The following is a 22,630-nucleotide window of genomic DNA, read 5'->3' on the forward strand; positions in this document are numbered from 1 at the left end:
ATCATATTGGTAAGGCTTCTAGCTTATCCCCATTACAGATAATGCTTACTGGTGGTTTTAGATAGATACTGTTTGTCATTTTAAGAAATGCTCCTTTTATTTCTATGGTCTCTATAGTGTTTTTAGTAGAAATGATTGCTATATTTTGACAAAAGTTTTTTCAGCATCTCAGTTAATCATATGATTTCTTTTGGTTTTGTTATTGATATTGTCAATTATGTTGATTGTTTTTTCTAATATTGAAACAATCCTGCATAGAAACAATCCCACCTTTTGATATATTTCTGTGAATTTTATACAAAATTTTTGCAACAATATTCATTAGGGAAATTGGACTGTACTTTTCTTTACCTATATTAACTTTTCCTGGTTTAGGTTATCAGCACCATGGTTATGTCACAAAAGAAGTTTTGTAGCACTTTTTTCTTCCCCTGTTTTTCCAAAACTTTTGTGTAGTATTGGAATTAATTGTTTTTTAAATGTTTGATAGAATTCACTTGTGAAGGCATTTGACCTCAGGGATTTTCTTTTTTACCAAGTTAATTAATGACCAGTTCAGTTTTTTTAGACATTGCATGCATACACACACACACACACACACACACACACACACAAACAAACAAACATATATACGATGTTATTTAGATATTCTATTTTCTGATCTATTATTTATTGGTTTGTAATTGGGTAAAATTTTCTAATAATTTTTTAAATTCTTTATTGGTAATAATTTCACCCTTTTGAGTTTTGATACTGAAATTTGGTTTTCTTAATTCTTTTTTTTAAAATAAATAAACCAATGACTTATCTGAGTAGTTTTTTTCCCCTTAGACTAGCTCCTAGATTTATTTATTAGCTCATTAGTTTCTTTTTTTTTTTTTACTTTCAGTCTTAATCTCATGTTTGATTTTCAGGATTTCTAATTTGTGCTATATTGAGGATTTTTTTATTTTTTTCCATTTCTAATTGTTGAAATATTCTTTTTTCATTTTGTTAATGTAAGAATTTAAAGAAATAAAGTACTAGTTTTGATGCATGGTATCATTGGTATCATTGTTGTCATTTTCTTTAATAAAATTGATTGTTTCTGTGACTTGTTCTTTGATCCAGTTATTCTTTAATATTATATTATTTAATTTCCAATGAATTTTTAATCTCTTTCCACTTCCTTTTATATTTGATTTTATGCTTTATTACATGGTCAGTTTTTGTGTAGGTATCATGTGCTGCTCAGAAAAATCTATCCCCATTCACTCTCCTCCAAATGTCTGTCATATTTAACTTTTCTTTTACTTTACCAGCTTAATTTCTTGTTTAATTTTTGCTTTGATTTATCGAGTTCTGAGAGGGGACAGTTGCGGTCTAGATGCTAGTATAGTTTTGTTGTCTATAACTATAGTTTTGTTCCTATAACTTTTTACAAATTGGATGCTATGCCATTTGGTACATATAATGACTAGTATTGATTTTTATATTGATATTGATATTTATATTGATATTGCTTCATTGTCTATGGTCGGATATAGTTTCCTTCCTTTATCTTTTTTAATTAGATCTATTTTTTTGGTCTTACTTTATCAGATATCAAGAATACTGCCCTTACTTTATTTTAAGATGCATAAAACTTCTGTTCCAGTCCCTTAACTTTATTCTGCATTTGTGTGTGTGTGTGTGTGTGTGTGTGTGTGTGTGTGTGTGTGTGTGTTTCAAGAATATTTCTTATAACAAGCATATTGTGAGATTCTTGTTTTTGATCTACTATTGCTATTTATTTCTCTTCTTTGGGAGAGTTCATCCAATTCACATTCACAGTTATGATTACTACCTATGTATTTCCCTCCATCCTGTTCTTTTTCCTATTTGTACTCTCTTTAAACTTTTCAGTCCTTTTTTTTTGCTTCTTTCTGCTACCTCCTCTGATTTGCCTTTACTTCTCTCCATCCCTTTTCACTTAATTTCCTTCCCTCCTACTCTTGTGTCAGGTAAGATAGGTTTCTACATTAAATTGATGGGTGTATATTGTTTCCTCTTTGAGCCAATACTGTTGAGAGTAAGTATTCAAATATCCACAGCAAACCCTCCCAATCTTACCCTCCACTATAATAGGTCTTTTTTTTTCTTCAAGTCAATGAGTTTAAGTCACACAGCTAGGTATTTATTAAGTGTCTGAGGCCATATTTGAACTCAAGTCCTACTGACTCCAGGGTCAGTCCTCCCTCCCTAGCACCACCTAGCTGCCTCTGTAATAGATCTTTCATACTTATTTATGTGAAACAATTTACTCCATTCTATCTCTCTCTTCTGTACCTTTTTCTCATCTCTTAATCTTTTTTAATGTCATTCCTTCAAATTCACTTTATACTTGTACCATCTTTTTTGTGTCTGTTCCTTCTATCTCTCACAGTTTATAGTGATCATTTTTTTTTTTTTAGGTTTTACAAGGCAAATGGGGTTAAGTGGCTTGCCCAAGGCCACAGCTGGGTAATTATCATTAAATGTCTGAGGCTAGATTTGAACCCAGGCTGGTGCTCTATCCAGTGCACCACCTAGCCACCTCTGTGATAGTTTTTTAAGAATTACAAGTATCATCTTCCCATGTAGGGATTTAAACAGTGTAACTTTAATCTCTTTTCCTTTTAACTTCTTGAGTCTTGATATTGGAAACCAAATTTTTGTTTTTAACTGGTCTTATAAAAGCTTGAAATCCTTCTATTTCTTTGAGTCATCATTTTCCCTCTTGATGCATTATGCTTAATTTTGCTGTGTAAGTGAATCTTGATTGTAGTTCTCACTTTTTAGCCCTCTGGAATATCATGTTTCATGACCTAATGTCTCTTAATATTGCAGTTGTCAAGTCCTATGAAATCCTGATGGTGACCCTGTGATATTTGTATTGTTTCTTTCTGGCTACTTGCAGCATTTTTTTCCTTGATCTGATAGTTCTGAAATTTAGCAATAATGTTCATTGGAGCTTTTATTTTCAGATCTCTTTCCTGATATGATCGATAGATTCTTTCAATGCCTGTTTTGCCCTCTCATTACAGAATGGCTGGGCAATTTTCCTTGATATTTCTTTGAAGATGATATTCAGGCCCTCCTTTTGATTATGGTTTTCAGGTATTTCAGTGATTCTGTTAATGTTTCTCTTGGATTTATTTTCCAAGTCAGTTTTTCACATAAGGTATTTTCCATTTTTTTTCATTTTTTTTGAAATTGTTTGATTACTTAGTAATATCTCATTGAGTTGATTTGCTCAATTAGCTTTTGTAATCTTTTTCACTTGACCAATTCTACTTTTTAAGCAGTTGCTTTCTTTTTCCAAGCTGTTTGTACTTTTTCATAATTCTCTTACCTCTGATTTCTTTTCTTGGTTTTACTTCTACCTCTCTTATGATTTTTTAAAGTCTTTTGAACTTTTACATTAGTTCTGTCTATATTTGAAACCACTTCCCATTTTTCTTTGGAGTTTTGCCATAGATGTTTTGACATTGCCCTCTTCTGAGTCTGTGTTTTGCTTTTTCCTGTCACATAACTGTTTTTGGTAGATTTTTTTTTTTTTTGCGTTTTTGTACTTAAACTTTCTTTCTTTTAAATTTGAACTTTACTTCTGGGGCAAATGACATACTGTCTCAGGCTTTTTGTGCCAAAGGCTGCAGGTACTGGCTGTTCATCTGGTAATACATTAATGTTGCTCTGAGGCTCAGGGGGACCCTCACATCTGTTGTTGCACTAAGAAGATAGAGTGGGTATGGTAGTTAATATTGTTGGAGGTCAGACTGGTCTGGCAGCTTCCCTGATGCTGACCTGGGTTCTTAGTCCTAGTGTCTGGTTTATGCTGAGGCTGGTTTGGGGATCCTGCATTTCCTAGGACTACACTAAAGCACAAGGTGATCTGGATAATGGTTACTTCCTGTTTGCCCATAGCTATTCTGAAGCACATGACAGGGGTCTGGACTTGTAGGCTTCTGGTTTGGTTGGTGTTTACCTATTTCCCTAGGGCTACACTGAAACATATAGAGGTCCGGTCACTGGAGGTTACCTGTGTGCTTACCTATTTCTGAATTACATAGGTCCAACCATAGAACATTGCCTACTTGTTTGTGGCTACACTGGAGCACATGGCAGTTTTCAGAGGTAGAGTCTGCCCATTCTTCTGGCTATCCTGAGGCACATTAGGGGTTCTGGTATTGGCTTTTGCTAGATGCATTATACTGGGGCTCAGGAGCTACTATTGATTTGCTAAGATGGACTTGGCTCTGGCTTGCTGACAGTGCATTCCTTTTACCTGAGTGAGACGGATCTTTTCTGCCAATCTTTCAAGTTTATTGTACAATAAAGCTCTCTCCTGTGTCTCATCTATAAAACCTCCTTCTATCTGCCCCATTAGAGAAGGTTCATATGAATATTATCAGTATCATCTTTCCACGCAGGAATATATGCAGCTCATCATCATTAAGTCTGTCATAATTTACACTTCTCATCCCCCCTCTCTATGTTTAACCTGAGTCCTGTACTTGAAGATCAAACTTTCTGTTCAGCTCTGGTCATTTCAGCAGGAACAATTGAAATTCCCCAGTTTCATTGGAAGTCCATCTTTTATCTTGGGAGAGAATGTTCAGTTTTACTGGGTAGTTGATTCTTGGTTGCATTCCAAGCTCTTTAAAAATGTAGTCAAGGCTCTTTTCCTGATCATGACTTTCAAGTAGCCCAATAATTTTTAAATTACCTTTTCTGGATTGCTTTTCCAGATCACTTATTTTTTTTAATGAGATATTTCACATTTTCTTCTAGTTTTTCATTCTTTTGGAGTTGAATTATTTTCTTGATTTCTTGCAAAGTCATCAGCTTCCTTTAGCTCCATTCTACATCTAAAGGATTTGTTTTCCTCAGAGAGCTTTCTTATCTCCTTTTCCATCTAGCCACTTCTGCTTTTTAAAGCATTCTTCTTCTCCTCAGTAACTTTTTGAACTGTTTTATTCTTTTGACCCAAACTAGGTTTGGTTTTTTTTTTTTTGGTACTCTGCTTTTTTTTCTTTATTAAAGATTTTCTTTATTTTGAGTTTTACAATTTTTCCCCTAATCTTACTTCCCTCCCCCATAGAAGGCAATTCGTCAGTCTTTACATTGTTTCCATGGTATACATTGATTCAAATTGAGTGTGATGAGAGAGAAAAATCATCTTTAAGGAAGAAACATAAAGTATAAAAGATAGCAAGGTCAGACAATAAGATATCAGTTTTTTTTTTAATTAAAGGTAATAGTCCTTGATCTTCAAACTCCACAGTTGTTTCTTTGGATACTGATGGTATTTTCCATTGCAGAGAGATCCAAATTGTTCCTGTCTGTTGCACTGATGGAATGAGCGAGTCCATCAAGGTTGATCATCACCCCCATCTTGCTGGTAGAGGGTGTACAGTGTTTTTCTGGTTCTGCTCATCTCCCTCAGGATCAGTTTATGCAAATCCCTCCAGGCTTCCCTGCATTTCCATCCTTCCTGGTTTCTAATAGAGCAATAGTGATCCATGACATACATACCACAGTTTGCTAAGCCATTCCCCAATTGAAGGACATTTACTTGATTTCCAACTAAACTGGGTTTTTAATATGTTATTTTCTTCAGCATTTTTTTGAATCGCCTTGACTAAGCTGCTGACACTGTTTTCATGTTTTTCCTGCATCTCTAATTTCTTTTCCCAGTTTTTCTTCTACCTCCCTAACTTAATTTTCAAAATCTTTTCTGTGCTCTGTCTTAGCCTGAGCCTAACTTCTATATTTTTTATAGCCTTTAGATGCAGAAGCATCTGTGTAATGTACTAAATCACATTTATCATCTTCTGATTGTGTATTTTGGTCTTCCATAGGATCAAAGTAATTGTTTATGCTAAGGTTCTTTTTTTTTTCCTGTTTAATTATTTCCCCAGTCTGTGCCTGGGGTGCTTCCTGAGCTTTTGAGTATTATTTGGACACCCCTTCAAGGACATCAGTATATGAGGCTTTGACTGCTCTCCTGGTCTATTGAATGGCCACAAGCTCACCCCTCTGGGGCCCCCGACTGTGATCAGGGTTTGAATGTGATCAAAGCCCCAGAGTCCTGTCCCTGGGACAGACCTTAGCAGTCTTCCTCCACTCCCTTACCTTCTATGGGTTGAGCTATTAGGGATCAGTTGCTGGGCAGCTCCACAGTCCTGCTTCCATTTCCTGGGATCTAGGCTGCATTGAGGGCTGTGGCCATACCGAGGAGGGCCCCACTGGCCTGGGCTTCATGCTTGCTCTGGAAGAAGTCTCCCTGCTGATCTTCCAAGTTGTACTTGGTGCTCTCTGGGGTGGCAAGTCAGGAAGCTGCTTTTGTTGCCAAGATGGGTTTCACAGGGACCCAAGTACCCTGGGACTGTTCCTGGAAGTCTGAAACTCCTTTGCTCTGGTGTGCTGCCACCCCTCCAACCCTGTGAAACAGAGCCTTCTCACTATTTTCCAGGTTACCTTGGGCTGGGGAATTGCTTCACTGGATCTTTCTGTGGGTTCTGTCTCTCAAAACTTTAGTCATAATTTTATTTATTTTTTATTTTTTCAAAGATTTTATTTATTTTGAGTTTTATAATTTTTCCCCTGATCTTACTCCCCCCCATCCCCACAGAAGGCAATTTGTCAGTCTTTACATTGTTTCCATGGTGTAATGAGAGAGAAATCATATCCTTAAAGAAGAAACATAAAGTATAAGAGATAGCAAGAACAGAAAATAAGATATGAGTTTTTTTTTTCTAAATTAAAGGTAATAGTCCTTGGTCTTTGTTCAAACTCCACAGTTGTTTCTCTGGATACAAATGGTATTTTCCATTTCCAGTTTGTCCCTGATTGTTGCACTGATAGAATGAGCGAGTCCATCAAGGTTGATCATTGCCCCCATGTTGATGTTAGGGTGTATAGTGTTTTTCTGGTTCTGCTCATTAGAGTCATAATTTTAAGGTTTTTGAAATATTTTGGAGAGCACACCTAAGAGAGACTTTTCTCCTGCCACCATCTTGGCTCTGCCTCCTCATCAGTATTTATTTAGCATAAGACTCCTCTAAAGTTTTATTTCTTTTTTTTCTTTTTTTTCTTTTTTTCTTTTTATTAAAGATATTATTTGAGTTTTACAATTTTTCCCCAATCTTGCTAGTTTTATTTCTTTGTATTGATTTTCACTGTTTTTTTTCCCAAGGCAGTGGAATTAAGTGACTTGCCCAAAGTTACACAGCTAGGTAATTATTAGTTGTCTGAGGCCGAATTTGAACTTCTCCTAACTCCCAATGTCGGTGTTCTATACCCTGCACCACCTAGCTGCTACCTGATTTTCCCCAGTTTAGTTATCATATTTGTGATAGAAAGAATTTGTCCCAACATTTTAATTTTTAAAAATTAGGTTTATTCACTTTATTTTTTAACATTTACTGTTTTTTTAAGTTGAGTACCAAATTTTCTCCCTTATTCAACCCCCCTGCCACCTTTTGAGAGGGCAAGAAATATGAATGATACCTAATGTGAAGAAATACAAAACATATTTCAATATTAGACATATTGCAAAAACAAAACCAAACCAAGAAAAATAGAGTGAGGAAAAATGTCCTTCAATGTGAATTCAGAGTTCAGCAGTTCTTTCCCTGGAGGTAAATGACCTTTTTTCATTAAATATCTTATGGAATTACAGTTTTGATTAGAAATAACTTAGTGTTTCACAGCTGATCTTCCTTACAATATTGTTGTTATTGTGTATAATGTTCTCCTGGTTCTGCTTACTTATCATTGCATTAATTCATGTAATTCTTCCCAGGTTTTTCTAAAGATGTTCTGTTCATCATTTCTTAAAGTACAATAGTATTCCTTCACAAACCACAACTTGTTCAGCCATTTCCTACTTGAAGGACATTCCATCAATTTTGAATTCTTTGCCACCAAAAAAAAAAAGCTGCTATAAGTATTTTTGTACTATGGATTCTTTTCATTTTACATTTTTTTTACGTCTTGGAATTTAAACCTTTTAGTGATTGCTAGGTCAGGAGGTATGCATAGTTGCAAAATCCTTTGAGATGGTTCCAAATTGCTCTTCAAAATGGTTGCATCAGTTCACAACTTCACCAGGAATGCTTTAGTATAATTATTTTTCCACATCCTCCCCAAGTTTTGTTATTTGCCTTTTCTGTCATGAATCCAATTTGAAAATTATCAGGTTGCCCAGAGTTGTTTTAATTTGCATTTCTCTAATCGATAGTGATTTAGAACATTTTTTCATGTGAATGTTGATTGCTTTGATTTCCTTTTCTGAAAACTGCCTATTAGTTAAAGAATGGTTCTTTTTTTAGTTGTTTTTTGAATTTTACAGTTTCCTCCCTCCCTGTATTGTGATTTTAAATGAGGTTCGGATTCATTCCTGCAAATGACACTCTTGCTGAAGGTATTTTAATTTCACAACACAAGGAATAGATTGATTACAATAACATCCAATACAGCAACTAATACATTAAAGACAATGGGTTAGTAATACTATAATCAAAGTAGAAGAAAAAGATAAAGATAACATCACCAATTTGGGGGAGCACCAACTCTGAACAGTCCATGGCTGGGGGAATCCTGTGTTCTTTTCAGCCTTTTGAGTCCCGATTGGGAGAGAAAGGAAGAAAGGAAGGAAGGAAGGAAGGAAGGAAGGAAGGAAGGAAGGAAGTCCCAGGGAGAAAAAATTCTCTATGGGTGAGATTCCCATTGGAGCCTCAGAGTATTTATCAGTGGAGAACAAAGAAGGCTAGTTGCTAATTTAGTTAGGAGGGATTCCTGAGTTCCTTTAACAGAAATATGGGAAAAGCCTACAAGTCTACCAGTTTGAAGACTTCAAGGAAATGCTATAGGAGGCCTGGAAGATTTGAATAAAGTCAATACTGTGAGAATAGCCACTTCTCCCTAGTACTACCTGTGTGTTCCAAGGAGTGGCTGGCTTCTGGAATCTTTGGAATGCGGCCAAATCACCTATGTGTGTGGGGGTAAATTCGTGAGGAAGGCACATCCTCATACAGGCTTGAGAGAACTTACTTATAAGAAAACTTCATTTTCTTATTCACCCCCCCCCATCTTGCTTCTGTCCCCCACATTCCCTACAGAAGGAGTCTAATAATCTTTACATTGTAGTTTCTATTGATAAAGATTGAATGTGTTGAGAGAGAAATCTTTCTTAAGGAAAAAAATAAAATATAAGATATAGCAAAATTACATAGTAAGATACCTTTTTTAAAAAAAATAAAGTAATAATTGTTGGTCTTTGTTTAAACTCCGCAGTTCTTTCTTTGGATACAGATGGTATTCTCCATCACAGATACCCTAAAGTTGTCCCTGATTGTTGCACTGATGGAATGAGCAAGTCCATTAAGATTGATCATCAGCCCCATGTTGTTGTTAAGGGTTCTGCTCATCTCGCTCAGCATCAGTTCATGCAAATCCTTTCAGGCTTCTCTGAATTCCCATCCTTCCTGATTTCTAATAGAACAATAGTGTTTCCTAACATAATCATGGTTCTTTTTAAAATTATTAATACCAGTTTGTCTCCGTTCCTTGTATTTTTCAGAATTGAGTTTTTTTATCAGAAAAACTTGATATAAAACTTGATATAAAAGCCTCCTTTTCTTCTTTCACCTCTCCCTCCCCCCTATTTACTGCTAATTTGGCTGTGTTGGAATTGTCTGTGCAAACGCTGTTTAATGTAATTGAAATTATCCACTTTATCTCCTGTCATCTTCTTTCTCTTTCTTTTGGTCATTATGCATATATCTGATAGGTAATTTTTTTCTAAGCTCCACTTATTTGTTTATGTTATCACCCTTGATGTCTAAATCATATATCCATTTTGACTTTATCTTGATACATGTTGTGACATGATGGTTGTGCCTATTTTCTGCCAGTCTGCATTCCAAATTTCTGAGAATAAAAGTTTGGGTTTTTATTCATATGAGAACTTTGAAGGCTGAAGTAGAGAAATGTTCCATGTGAACAGCACTTGACCATGGGTGAGTTGCTTCTGAGAGATAGGTAAAAAAGGAATGGGAATGGCCTCTATTGTCCTTGGCTGATGAAAAGGGAGTTGGGTTCAGATCCCTAAATCTGAAGTGGTAATGATGGACACCATGAAGCGTCCAGGGCAGTGAAGCAACTGATCTTGGAGAAGTTACTGGTGGGAACCTAGGGGAAAGTTCTCTTTTCTTTTTGAAGGGCAGGACTGCCCTGGAATGAGTTCAGATCAGCTTTTGGTGATCTTGAATCCAGGAGTGTGTGCTTGTACAACGGAGTAGCTTAGATTTCTAAATGATAAGTTGGCTTTATCATGCTGTTAAACACTTATTGCCAATTGTGCTATATTGTTATGTAGTCCATCATGCGACAAGTTAGCTTTACCATACTGGAGAAAGAGTATCGGTCATAAAATTACTATACTGACAATCAGAACTTCGAACTGTGTGTGTGTGTGTGTGTGTGTGTGTGTGTGTGTGTGGTGACCAGTATGTCTCCAGGATTGTTGGATTGCCATGGTGCCTCACTGATCTGGGAGGGACTCACATCCATAATGTTAAGGACTCCCACAGCATCAAGACCATCACCAGAAATCCCATTTCCTATTAAATCAGGCCATAGGATGATAATATTTCTGGAAAGGGCAATTGGTTGAATTTGCACAATATTCCCCTCACGATAATAAACAATGTGCATCATATATGTGATGGATGATTCTTTTCAATTACAAAAGACAACTACTAGTATTATCAAATACTAGATTGCAATGGTCATTCACTTCTGTGTATTGTGAACCTAATTTTTTCCACTGATTCATCACTCTTTTTAAGCCAATAACAGATTTTTTTGATTATTACTATTTTTTTTTTGCAAGGCAAATGGGGTTAAGTGGCTTGCCCAAGGCCACACAACTAGGTAATTATTAAATTTCCGTTTCTTGTCTTATTGCTATAATCTAGCATTCTAGCACAATATTGGATAATAGTGGTGAGAACAAATAGCCTTGTTGGATCTTATTGGAAAGTCTTTTGTTTTTTCCTCCATTATAAGTAATAATTGTTCTATTGTTTTATACATTTTCTTTTTCACAATTTGAGTCTATACCCTCAATTAGTCAATAGCTGTTTAATAATTGCCCCTTTACCAGCCTCTGTGCTCCACGTTGGTGATATCTCTCTCTGCATGTAACCAATATAAATTATATTTTTTCATTTTATGGGTGAGGAAAATGAGACCCAGGGAGAGTAATTGCTGGAGACACATAATAAGGATAAGGGTTGGAATTTGAACACAAAATCCTTTATCCTTCTTGTAGTATGTCTTCTTACATCTGAACAAGAATCTCCTCTAAAAGACCCCTGCAAAGTGGTCATTTTGTCTCAGCTAGAAGACTTCTAGAGAAGGGGAACTTAGTATTTCTTAATGTAGCCCATTTCTCTTTGGGAATAGCTCTTATTGTTAGCAAATATTTACTTACATCATCCCCAGACTTGCCTCATCATCTATGAGCAAAAAAAAAAAAGAGTCCTAGTCACATATGGTCTAACCTATGATAACTTAAGTCTGAAACCTATGTAAGTAACCTTTACCCTGCTCCACTGACCAGTGGTGTTTTCACATGGAGATAAGGTGGTCCAAGTCTTAAAAAATTAACCATCAGGGGGTAGCTAGGTAGTGCAGTGGATAGAACACCAGCTCTGGAATCAGGATGACCTGAGTTCAAATCCGGCCTCAAACACCTAATAATTGCCTAGCTGTGTAACCTTCAGCAAGTCACTTAACCCCTTAAATTGCCTTAATTAAATAAAATTAAAAAAAACTAACTATATCCTGATTATGTATCCTTTATGGATTATATTAAATGTTCAATGACTTGCCTATTTCTCATTTCATCCTAACATTGAATTCGACATAAGAGAGCCCAGTACTAAGAGTCATGCCAACCATTCTGGAGAGCAATCTAGAACTATGCCCAAAGATCAATAAAACTGATCATACCCTTTGAACCAGCAATACCAGTATTAGACCTTTATCCAAAAGAAATCATAAAAGGTTGGAAAAATCCCACATGTTCAAAAATATTTATAGCATCTCTTCTTTTAGTGGTAAAGAATTGGAAATTCTGAGGATGCCCATCATTTGAGAAATGGCTGAACAAGTTTAGTATATGAATGTTATGGAGTACTATTATTTGGGCTTTAGGAAAGCATGGGAAAAAATCTCATGAACTGATATTGAGGAAAGGGTACAGAACGAAGAGAACATTGTATATATCAGCAAAAACTCTATGAGTTGATTAACTATGACAGATGCTGCTCCTCTCTGCAGATCTAAGATACTCTGACAGGGACCTATTATGGACAATGCTATCCACGTCCAGAGGAAGAAAGTAAACAAAAAACAAAACTACAGAATTTGAATGTATACTGTGTTCACTTTTTAAAACATCTTACCCTTCCCATGTCATGCTTCTCTTTCCTTTCCCTTATTTCTAATTTCTCTTATATACATTGAATAGTATGAAAATATGTTAAATAGAAATGTAAACACATAGACTATAACTGCCAAGAAGGGAGAGGGAAGGAAGTAGAAAATGTGTATATAAATTTGCAAATGGATCAATGCTGAAAAACTACCAAAGCATGTAATTGGAAAAGTGAAATAATTTTTTCCTCTCTCTCTCTCTCTCTCTCTCTCTCTCTCTCTCTCTCTCTCTCTCTCACTCTCTCTCTCTCTCTCTATATATATATATATATATATATATAATATCTATATATGTATGTATTCATTTATTTAAAAGAGTCATGCTTCTGACATAAGGATCATAGCAAACTAAACCTGAGATGGTTGACTTGGACTGAGATTTCTCATACCCTGACTATATCATTTCAGCCAGTTGGTATTCATTTTCTTCATATACTGTTGAATATTCTAGTCATATTAAGCTGTCTAAACATAGTTTGAGATATGAGAGAAATGAAACAACCAAGACACAGGGTAAATTCAAAGAAAATAAATTTTTTTACTTAATAACCAACATAAAAGATACAAAAGCAATTCAATGATAGGTGTCAAGGTTCAAGGATTTTGATCGGACCAAACTCCCCTTGCCATTCATGATCTCTGTAGGTGTGAAAAGAAGTTTTTACAGAAAACAAATTACATTAAATATCATAGCAATGTGTTATTAACTTCAGGGATCTTATGTATTTTGTCACCTTATTCTGGTTCTGGGCCACAGATATATCCTCCAACTATCTCTTGCTTCATGGCACTAGTTTAGTGTGAACAAAAATAGAGTTAGGTTGAAAAATATATGTAGACCATGAGGTCTACAGGTTTCATTCAATTTGGGGAGTGTAACTTTACATTTTATAGTAGCATTTTTATTGTCCAGACCCCCAGAGATTATGCCCAGAATTGAACAATTCTGTTCAGATTACCTTTGGAAACTGCAGAATTTTTTTTTTAATGATACCAAGTTTCTCCTTGAGACAGAGGCTTATCTTTTTTAATACCAGATGTCTTTTTTGGTTTTGTTGTATGTTTGTGAGTGGTAAAACAGTGCAGTTTCTGAAGAAGTGAAATTGAGAAAGGGAATGGAGTCAATGGAGAGTTACTTAGTGGACACGAGTATAAATAGGAATGATAGTGAAGAGGTCTTATAGATAGGTGATGGATCAAAGAAATGTATAAATAAAAAGGGAGAAAGGTTGAATTTCTTTCTTTATTTTTTCAAGGCAATGAGTTTAAGTTCCCTGTCCAAGGTCACACAGTTAGGTAATAAGTATCTGAGGTGGAATTTGAACTCAGGTCCTCCTGACTCCAGGGCCAGTGCTCTATTCACTGCACCACCTCATTGCCCCAGGGCAATAGTTCTTAGCAGAACAAGGGATAACTGATAGAAAACTCCCAATGTCCACTGATATCGTCATGATTTCAGGAGAAAATTAGGAAGACATCTAATACATAGAATGAGTTCCCTTGGTGAATTCATGTAAAGACTTGGACAGGAGGTACACACACAACAGATTGGAATTAACATTTTACAGAATAACCATTTGGTTATTGAGTATTCTAGGTTCATATAACAACAAAGTAGCATTATAGTTTAAAGTCAAAGTTAAACCACTGTTGCTGGATTCAACATATTATTATAATTAATCTCAAAAATGTAAAACTGCAGAAAAAATGATTGAAAACTACCAATGCATGATGTATTTGAAAAAACAAATAATTAAAAATATTTAAATTGAAAAAAATCCTCTATATCTTTGATATAGCCTTCTGTAAACTGATAATCTAGATCCTTGAAGAGATGGTGTCTAAATTATCTCATATTTTACCTTAGATGAAAAGTCACAGTTTTTTTACTTTATTATTAAACTTGTATATTTATTTTTCAGATTAACTAGATCGTTTTCAATTACATACTATTTAATTCTTTTAAAACATTATAGATGTTCAAGATGATCAAGTGGTTGAAACAGTTTACAGAGACAGGAAGAGAAATTTACCCTTGGAACTGATAATAGAACTAACTGAAGAAACATTTAACAGTATAATAATGAATACTTCTAACAGCATAATACTATTTTATGCTAATTGTAAGTATACCATTCAAAACACAAATTTTATTTTAAACTTGAAAATTGAGGTTACTTTTATTTAATATTTTGAATGTAGCTAGAATTAAAATGGAATAGAAGCAGCAGACTTTCCCCAATTTCTTTTTTCCCTCTTTTTCTATTAATACACTTCTATACATATCATCTGTACACATGGGACTGATATATACATTATTTTTTGTGAAATGTTTTATGATATCTTTACACCTGTCTAATGTTTAAAAACTTCCTATATACATTTAGAGTCTCAAGCCTTATTTTTAAAAAAAAAAAAAAGTTAAAGCCAGTTATTAAATAGAACAAATTATGTAAGAAATTTGGGGGATACTTTTATAACTTTATTAATATATTTTCATGTTAGAGTACGATAGAATTAATGTTATGTTGACAAGTCTGAAAATTTGATAGAAGTATGCCATTTAAATTTTGAAAAATAAAATAATTCATCTATTTAGGAATATTTGTCAATATTTCCTTAATAGTTGAATTTTTCAAAAAAAAGTGTTACAATTCTTAAATACATTCAATTTAAGAAGTAACAATTTGGTTGAATAATATTTTAACATTTTTAAAAATGTATATCCTTGTAATAAAATATAATTTTAAATAATACCATTGTAAACAATGCAATAACTGTTCAAATGCTTTATCTATATATTTATTATATGTATATTTATATTGTATATATATTTGCATCTAGATAGATAAATAGATACACATAAACTTTTTTTCATGTGCAGGGGAAGCAGTGTCTTTGGCATTTTTGCAGTCCTATGTTGATGTGGCAATTAAATTAAAAGGTATAGTACTGAGGTGTAATAATTTCTGTTATGTCTATTTAATTTAGCAGAGACCCCAAGACAGACCTATGCACAGTATAATTGTATGATGGTAATAAAAATCTTTTATAAAGATGCTATTCAAAATTATTTCAGTATTGGGGCAGCTAGGTGATGTAGTGGATAGAGCACCTACTCTGGAGTCAGGAGGACCTGAGTTCAAATTTGGCCTCAGACTCTTAATAATAACCTAGCCGTGTGACCTTGGGCAAGTCACTTAACCCCATTTGCCTTGCAAAACCAAAAAACCCTATTTCAATATGTAATAATAGCTTGCTAGAAAATAGGTACCCCAGTGTATTTATCAACCACTCTTATTTAAATGACCAGAGAACTCTGCTGTCAATTATATGCCCTAGGTTGTATAGGCATACTTTCATAAGCTGGAATATACGCATATATATGTATATGTATATACGTGTGTGTGTGTGTGTGTGTGTGTGTGTGTTAATAGATTCACAGTCTTTGGTTTTAGTAGTTCATGGCTCCAGTGAAAACCAAATCACAATCTGTAAGATTTGATTGAACATATCTAGTGTTTTGTTGAACCCCCCTACAAAGCAAGGAATGCTCTGTTTTACATTATTGTTATTATTATTAAAATATATTGTGATAACATTAAGAATTATCGATATGCATATTTCATGAGTAATAACAATATTTTTTTTGTTTGTTTTGCAAGGCAAATGGGGTTAAATGGCTTACCCAAGACCACACAGCTAGGTAATTATTAAGTGTCTGAGGCAGGATTTGAACTCAGGTACTCCTGACTCCAGGGCCAGTGCTCTATCCACTGCGCCACCTAGCCACCCCAGTATTAACAATATTATTAATGAACATGTATTTATTATTAAGTAGCACTGAGCTATAAAATAGTAACATAATATAGAATCAGGTTGACCACATTGTACTAAGTAAGTTCTATTTGTGACTCTACCACTTTGGCACATAGATCTTAAGTCAACTTTAGCTCAGCTAAGTTTGATTTACTGTCTGTTTGATTTACTCTTGTATTTCCTCCTAGTGTTGCTGGTATTGGCTGTTTTGAAAAGTTTTCAACCTTTTGATTTCTGATCCATTGACTCCTTTCCCCCGTATGAAACAATATTCACTGTACGCCGTTTGTATATGTAAAGTTATTTGTATGCTGTCTCCCGTTATAATGTGAGTTCCTTGAGAGCAGGGACCCTGTTCTTGTATTTCTTTGTACCCCATCCTCACTTGCTTCCCTCCCCCAGCTTAGCACAGTGACAAGTTAGAGCATGAAGTGAAGAGATTTGAGATGAAAGGGACATATGGTAATGGTAGAGCAGTAACTCTAGAGAGCCCCCTGAGAAGAAAGATGAGGTCTGTGTGTATGTGCACACACACACACACACACACACACACACACACACACGTCTCCTGAGTGGAGAACCCTTCGCTCTCTTTCAGCACCTGCTGAAATAATTGAGGCATTCTTTCTATTCCATTGAGACTTTATTCAATTTCTTTTTTCTTTTTTTTTCTATTAATATATTTCTATGCCATATCATCTATACACATGGGATCTTCCAGTATTTCTTTGACTCCTGTGTTTGTCTTTAAAAGATTTGCTCTGTTCTAAACTTTCCATTTTGAATATTTGAATGTTCTCTTTCATTAAAGGCCATTTAATTTTAGGATGGTTTTTATATTTTTATATATAAGACTTCATAGTCCTTTAAAACTATCAAGTCTTACATGATCCTAACCATGATTACTTGATTTTTTTTCTGGTTACTAGTATTATTTAATTGAAATATGACATCCAAGGATTTTTTTTAAAGATCTTTTTGGTCTAAATTTTCAGATAGTTTAATATTCTAAAATTAACTTTCCTTGATTTGTTTTCTAGATTAGTTGTTTATATAACTATATATAACTTTTGTAAATAACTATATATAACATATACCTTGTATTTTCTTATGATTTTGGGTTTAATATTTCTTGTTATCTAATGTAAATCCTTTTTTTCTCTTTAACCTATTCTAAGTTTCTTTGGGGTTGGCCTTGTTTTTTTGTTTTTGTTTTTGTTTTTATTTTTGTCTTTTTTAGATTTTTGCAAGGCAATGGGGTTAAGTGGCTTGCCCAAGGCCACACAGCTAGGTAATTATTAAGTGTCTGAGGATTTGAACCCAGGTACTCCTGACTCTGAGGCTGGTGCTCTATCGACTGCTCCACCTAGCCGCCCCCAGCCTTACTTGTTAATTTAGGCTGAGAATTTGACTTTTACTAGTTAAGGATTAAAAAAAGGGTATTTTAGTCATCACATAGAAAGGATACTCAACATGAATCCAGCATTTAGCTCCATCGAATGAAAGAGCTAACTTCTGTCTGCAACTTTTTATTGATGTTTAATGAATAAGACACATTAGACAAATATTCAGCAATTCAAAAATTGCATATTGATTAGTATTGGGATAGGACCAGAGTGGCCACTGTACTTCTATCCTAGGTGAGATAGGGAGACTTCTCAAAAAAAGACTGTCTCAAAAAGAAAAACCCAATTCTTATCTGAATGAAAATTCAGTCATAAGATATGTTCTTAAATCCTGCATTTGAGAAACTCTTAATAACTCTGTGACCAGAGGATTGGTGTTGCCAATTTAAGGTTGAGAGATCTTGACATTGAAAGAATTTGCATACAGCTCTGAAGTTTTAAAGCCAGCTCAGGATTTATTACACAAGCCTGCAAAGTATATAGATTAAAACTTCTCTTGGAGAAGCAGCAAGCAGTTTGTAAGCTACTTGAGGGCAGAAATGAATAACAAAAGCCTAGAGGGAGAGAGAGAAAGAGAGACAGAGAGATAGAGAGAGAGACAGAGACTGAGACTGAGACTGAGACTGAGACTGACAAAGAGAGACAGGCAGTCAGGAGACCTGACTGAGTGTGAGAGGGAAAAGGAGATAGCCAGAAGAACTGACTTAGTACAGTCACATGGCAGAGGGGTCTATAGTTTTTCAACAGGGAGCCAGGAGCACCCTACCTTAAGAAGAGAGGGAGAGATCGATCCCCCATCTTTGCAGGGTGAAGGTGGGCTGAAGAGAAAGTCTCAAGCCTTATTTTTCTGGTTTGGCTTAAATCTGGGTTGGGCAAAGGTGGTGTCCTTGGGGAGTGGTCTAGCAACTGGCTTCTGGTATTCTCTAATAGGCAAGCTTGGTACTGGTCCTTGCTGTCCCAAGGTGCATGACCTCTAATGATGTCCTTTACATTATTTCCTGTGGAGGATGACTGTCATGTTAGTGTAAGCTTGTTGCATCCTTGGTCAGGAGGGGGAAGAGCTGAGGCCATCCCATCTTGGCAAATTCACATTTAGCAATGGAGTCACTTTGAAAATCAGGTAGTTCCCCGATAGGCACAGGCAGTATTTTTCCTTCTGCAAAATTTGTTTCTAATCACAATATCTCCTATGCCCATAATTCCCTTCATCAGCTCTATTAATAAATAGTTTAGTTAGATACATTTCATAGCTTTTTGGCAAGCTTGACAATTTAAAGAATCATCAGGAGCAAAGTTAATTATTTCTTCTTTCCATTCATTGAACTTGATAATTAGCATATTTCATTTTTTATTTCTTTTGTGCTCAAGATGCTTTTAAAACAGTATTCAAATTGTTTCCCAAATAATATGTTTATATGTCAGAGTAAGTCCAGTACTTTCTTATCCAATTAATTCTGAATGACTATTTTGGGGATTTGATATTTAGAAAAATATTCTTATTTTTCTTTTATTTAGGGGTGTCCAATATATTATTTACTAGAATCAACTGTGGAGACTGGTCTAATGTTTGTGCAAAGCAAAATGTCACTGAATATCCTATTATAAAGATATTTAAGGCGGGAGAGAAGCCAGTAATTTATGCTGATATGCTAGAAACTGAGTATCTTCTAAAATTCATAAGGTTGTAAGTATATACACTTAACTTTTGGAATGACATAAAATCCTAAAGAAGTGGCAGAATTTTTAGACAGATAACTTCTAATTATGGATCAATTAATTATGTATTTTTAAGTTTGAATTTTTAATAAATAGAGAAAACCAGCAGTTAGAATAACTGAATAGAATGGAAGATTTTACAAGATATTTCTTACATTTCATCATTTTATTAAAAACTGCCAAAGTTTCAAAATAGTAATGCTTAGTTATTCTAAGAAAAGTATCAGAATTTTATTTTTGATCAGCTTAAATATTGCTTTAAAATAATTTAGTATGTGGTTATATTTATCATTCAGAAACAGAATTTCATGTCCAGTGAAGATAAGAACTATTGAAGAAGCAGAAGAATATTTAAATGGGAAATTATATAAAGAATTAACATCCTATTATAGTATGTCAGTTCTGGGAATATTTAGCTCAAGCATGACAAAAGGTAATTATTTAGTAATTAAATACATTTTTGAAAACTCATTGTTTGCTATTTTTATTGCTATTGATTAATAATGACATTTGTAAAGTGTGAAGCTGAAAGTCATATCAATACTGGCTATTATAATTTTTAAAATCCTATCTTACTCTAAAACAACCTTTTTAAAAATGCATCTGTAAAATAGTTAATTTTTCTGTTTTAAAGACATTTAATAGCCATTAATATTGCTCTCCTTAATCTAGTAAATTTATAAAAATATTTTTGTATTATGACAAATACAACACAAACTGACAATTTTATTTCTGCTAGGTTTTGATCAAGCCTTTTAAAAAACTGAAAGAATTGAGTAATTGGAGATAATTTATGGTTATTTATTCTGAGAAACTCTTACTTTTTTTCTCCCATGTTAAATGATTATTTCCTCTAGCTGCTTCTTCTGTTAAGATACTTACAATGTTTGCCTTTTCAAACCTCATCTTCAAAAATGTCTATTGATGTCATTTGAAGACTTTAACAGTTAGTCATATACTTGAAAACTTTCCATTTTTGGGACATGGCAAGAGTTTGCATTCTACCAGCATAGATTTTGAGAAGCTAAGATCACTTCCAAATCATGATTAGGCATTTGAAGAATAAACAGTACTTTGTGGTACCTTGATACTCTTCATTCCAGAACTCTTGACAAATGGTAAAACTGACCAATAGGGAATGAATTTTTCCCATAAGAAAAAATGTAGTTAGAAATAATTTTATTGGGCTAATATTAAATAATGAGATTGTTTTGTAATGTTAATATCTTAAAACTAAACAGACATGGATGGAAAATAATTACATAAGAATAAAATAAAATTTAACTTCACTTTACTGGTACTGAGAATAGTTCCTGGCATAATTAGTCGTTGTTTCTCCTTGCTCTGGAAGAGGACTATGACATCTCCAACCTCAGATACTTAATGCTTATTAGCTATGTGGCCTTGGGCAAATCACTTAACCTTGATTCCTTGTATCTAGGACCATTTCAAGTTGTATTGATTCATACCTGGCCACTGGACCCAGATGGCTATGGAGGAAAAAGTGAGTCTGATGACTTAGCACAACACTCCCCCTCTCTCAAATCCAATTCATGTGCTTGTCATGACATCACCTCCCCTGAGACATGGTCCTCTTCCAGAATGAAGGACAAACAAAACAAAGAAGAGGGTGGGAGAGTTTGGGAAATCATGTGCCCCTGAGCAGACTGGCTTCCCACAGGAAAGACAAGCAAGCAAAGAGTAAGTAGTAAAGAACAAAAAGGGGAGGGAGGAAGAGTATCACACTCCCTAAGATTGAGGCTAGCTTTAAGGAAGACAAGCAGCATAAGTAACAGATGGGATAAGTAGTAGAGAAGGGCAAAGGATGAGAGTTTGGTGGATGATGCTTCCTCCAGATGGGGCTGAATTGACATGAATAATAAAGAAGGGTAATGGGGTGGGGGATGTCAATGCCCCCAGCTCTGCCTTCAAAGGCAGAAGAGCAGCACAATTATGTGGAGTATGCTGAGTTTTTTCAGGAGGATGTAGGTGGGGGGGTAGACCTGTTGTTGAGGGGCAGTAGTTCAAAAGAGCATAGATGAGATAATGAGGGATATTCAGATGACTAGTAGCTCTAGATTTAATCCCTTAAGGGCACGACAGATCTATTGTTTTACTGATAGGGGCTTATCTTTTCCCTGAAATGGGCAAAGTTCATTGTTGAGGGCAGCTGGATGGTACAGTGGATAGAGCACTGCCCCTAGAGTCAGGAGGAAATGAAGTCAAATCTGACCCCAAACATTGGATACATAATAACCCTGTGATCTTGGACAGTAACTTAAACCCACAAAAGCCAAAAAGGAGTAAAACCTCAGAAAAAAATAGCAATGAAGGAAAACAATAAAAAAAGATGGAAGATTGAGCCATTTTTTAATTGAATCAGTTTATCTATCATCTTGTAGCAATTCCCCAATCAAGGTTTTTTCAGCATGTAAGACAATTCTAAAAGAGCCTAATGTATTTGCACCCATGTTTTCCTAATGACTACCTGTTCTAATTGTGGGGATTTACCATAAAAGGAAAAACCTGGGACATGATTATATCAAAATAGTCCTTACTGTCACAAAGGGCATAACCAATCATTTGCTATCTCCTGCATCAAGAACATCAGTATACTAATTTGTATTCCTTTCTTTCACAGAAAGGAAGCAAAAATTTTCTTAAAAGTAGAAGGTAGGGGGTGGAGCCATGATGGTGACAGGAGAAGATCCTCTCTTAGGTGCTTTCTCTAATATTTCAAAACTTATAAAATAAGGACTAAGTAAATTTTTGAGAGACAGAATCCACAGAGGGATCCAGTGAGGCAATTCTCCAGCCCAAGGTAACCTGGAAAATAGCAGAAAGGCTCTGCTCCACAGGGTTAGAGGGGTGGCCCCCACAGAGTGAAGGAACTTCAGCCTCCTGGAGGCAGCCCCAGGGCGCTGGGACCTGTGGCTCATGGCAGGGGGGAGCAGTTTCCTGAGCTACACCCTGGGGAGCACCAGGTACAACTAGCGGGGGACTTCTGCCAGAGTGAGCACATGATTCCCAGCCCTCAGGACACTCAGCAAGTAGCATGGTCCAGGCAGCCTAGATCCAGGAACCAGAAGCAGGTGGAGCAGGTAAGCAGGAGCCCCTAGGCAACTCAGCCTTGAGTGCTCAGCCTAGGGAGGAGAGTGGAGAGAGACTTCCGAGGTCTG

At 35.2% G+C, this 22,630-nt stretch overlaps 1 protein-coding gene across 2 annotated transcripts in view; it reads left to right on the forward strand.

Moving 5' to 3' along the window:
* Positions 1-22,630, forward strand: part of TXNDC16 (thioredoxin domain containing 16) — a 100,088-nt gene that overhangs the window by 55,972 nt on the left and 21,486 nt on the right. Inside the window, exons 13-16 of one of the 2 annotated variants that reach the window (XM_074213345.1) lie at positions 14,487-14,633; positions 15,395-15,454; positions 19,251-19,419; positions 19,748-19,884. In XM_074213345.1, coding sequence (XP_074069446.1) covers positions 14,487-14,633; positions 15,395-15,454; positions 19,251-19,419; positions 19,748-19,884 — 513 coding nt within the window. The remainder of the gene's footprint in view (positions 1-14,486; positions 14,634-15,394; positions 15,455-19,250; positions 19,420-19,747; positions 19,885-22,630) is intronic. The other variant, XM_074213346.1, reaches the window with a different exon arrangement.

The sequence above is a fragment of the Macrotis lagotis genome, chromosome 1, assembly GCF_037893015.1.
Source record: "Macrotis lagotis isolate mMagLag1 chromosome 1, bilby.v1.9.chrom.fasta, whole genome shotgun sequence".
In the NCBI taxonomy this organism is placed as follows: domain Eukaryota; kingdom Metazoa; phylum Chordata; class Mammalia; order Peramelemorphia; family Peramelidae; genus Macrotis; species Macrotis lagotis.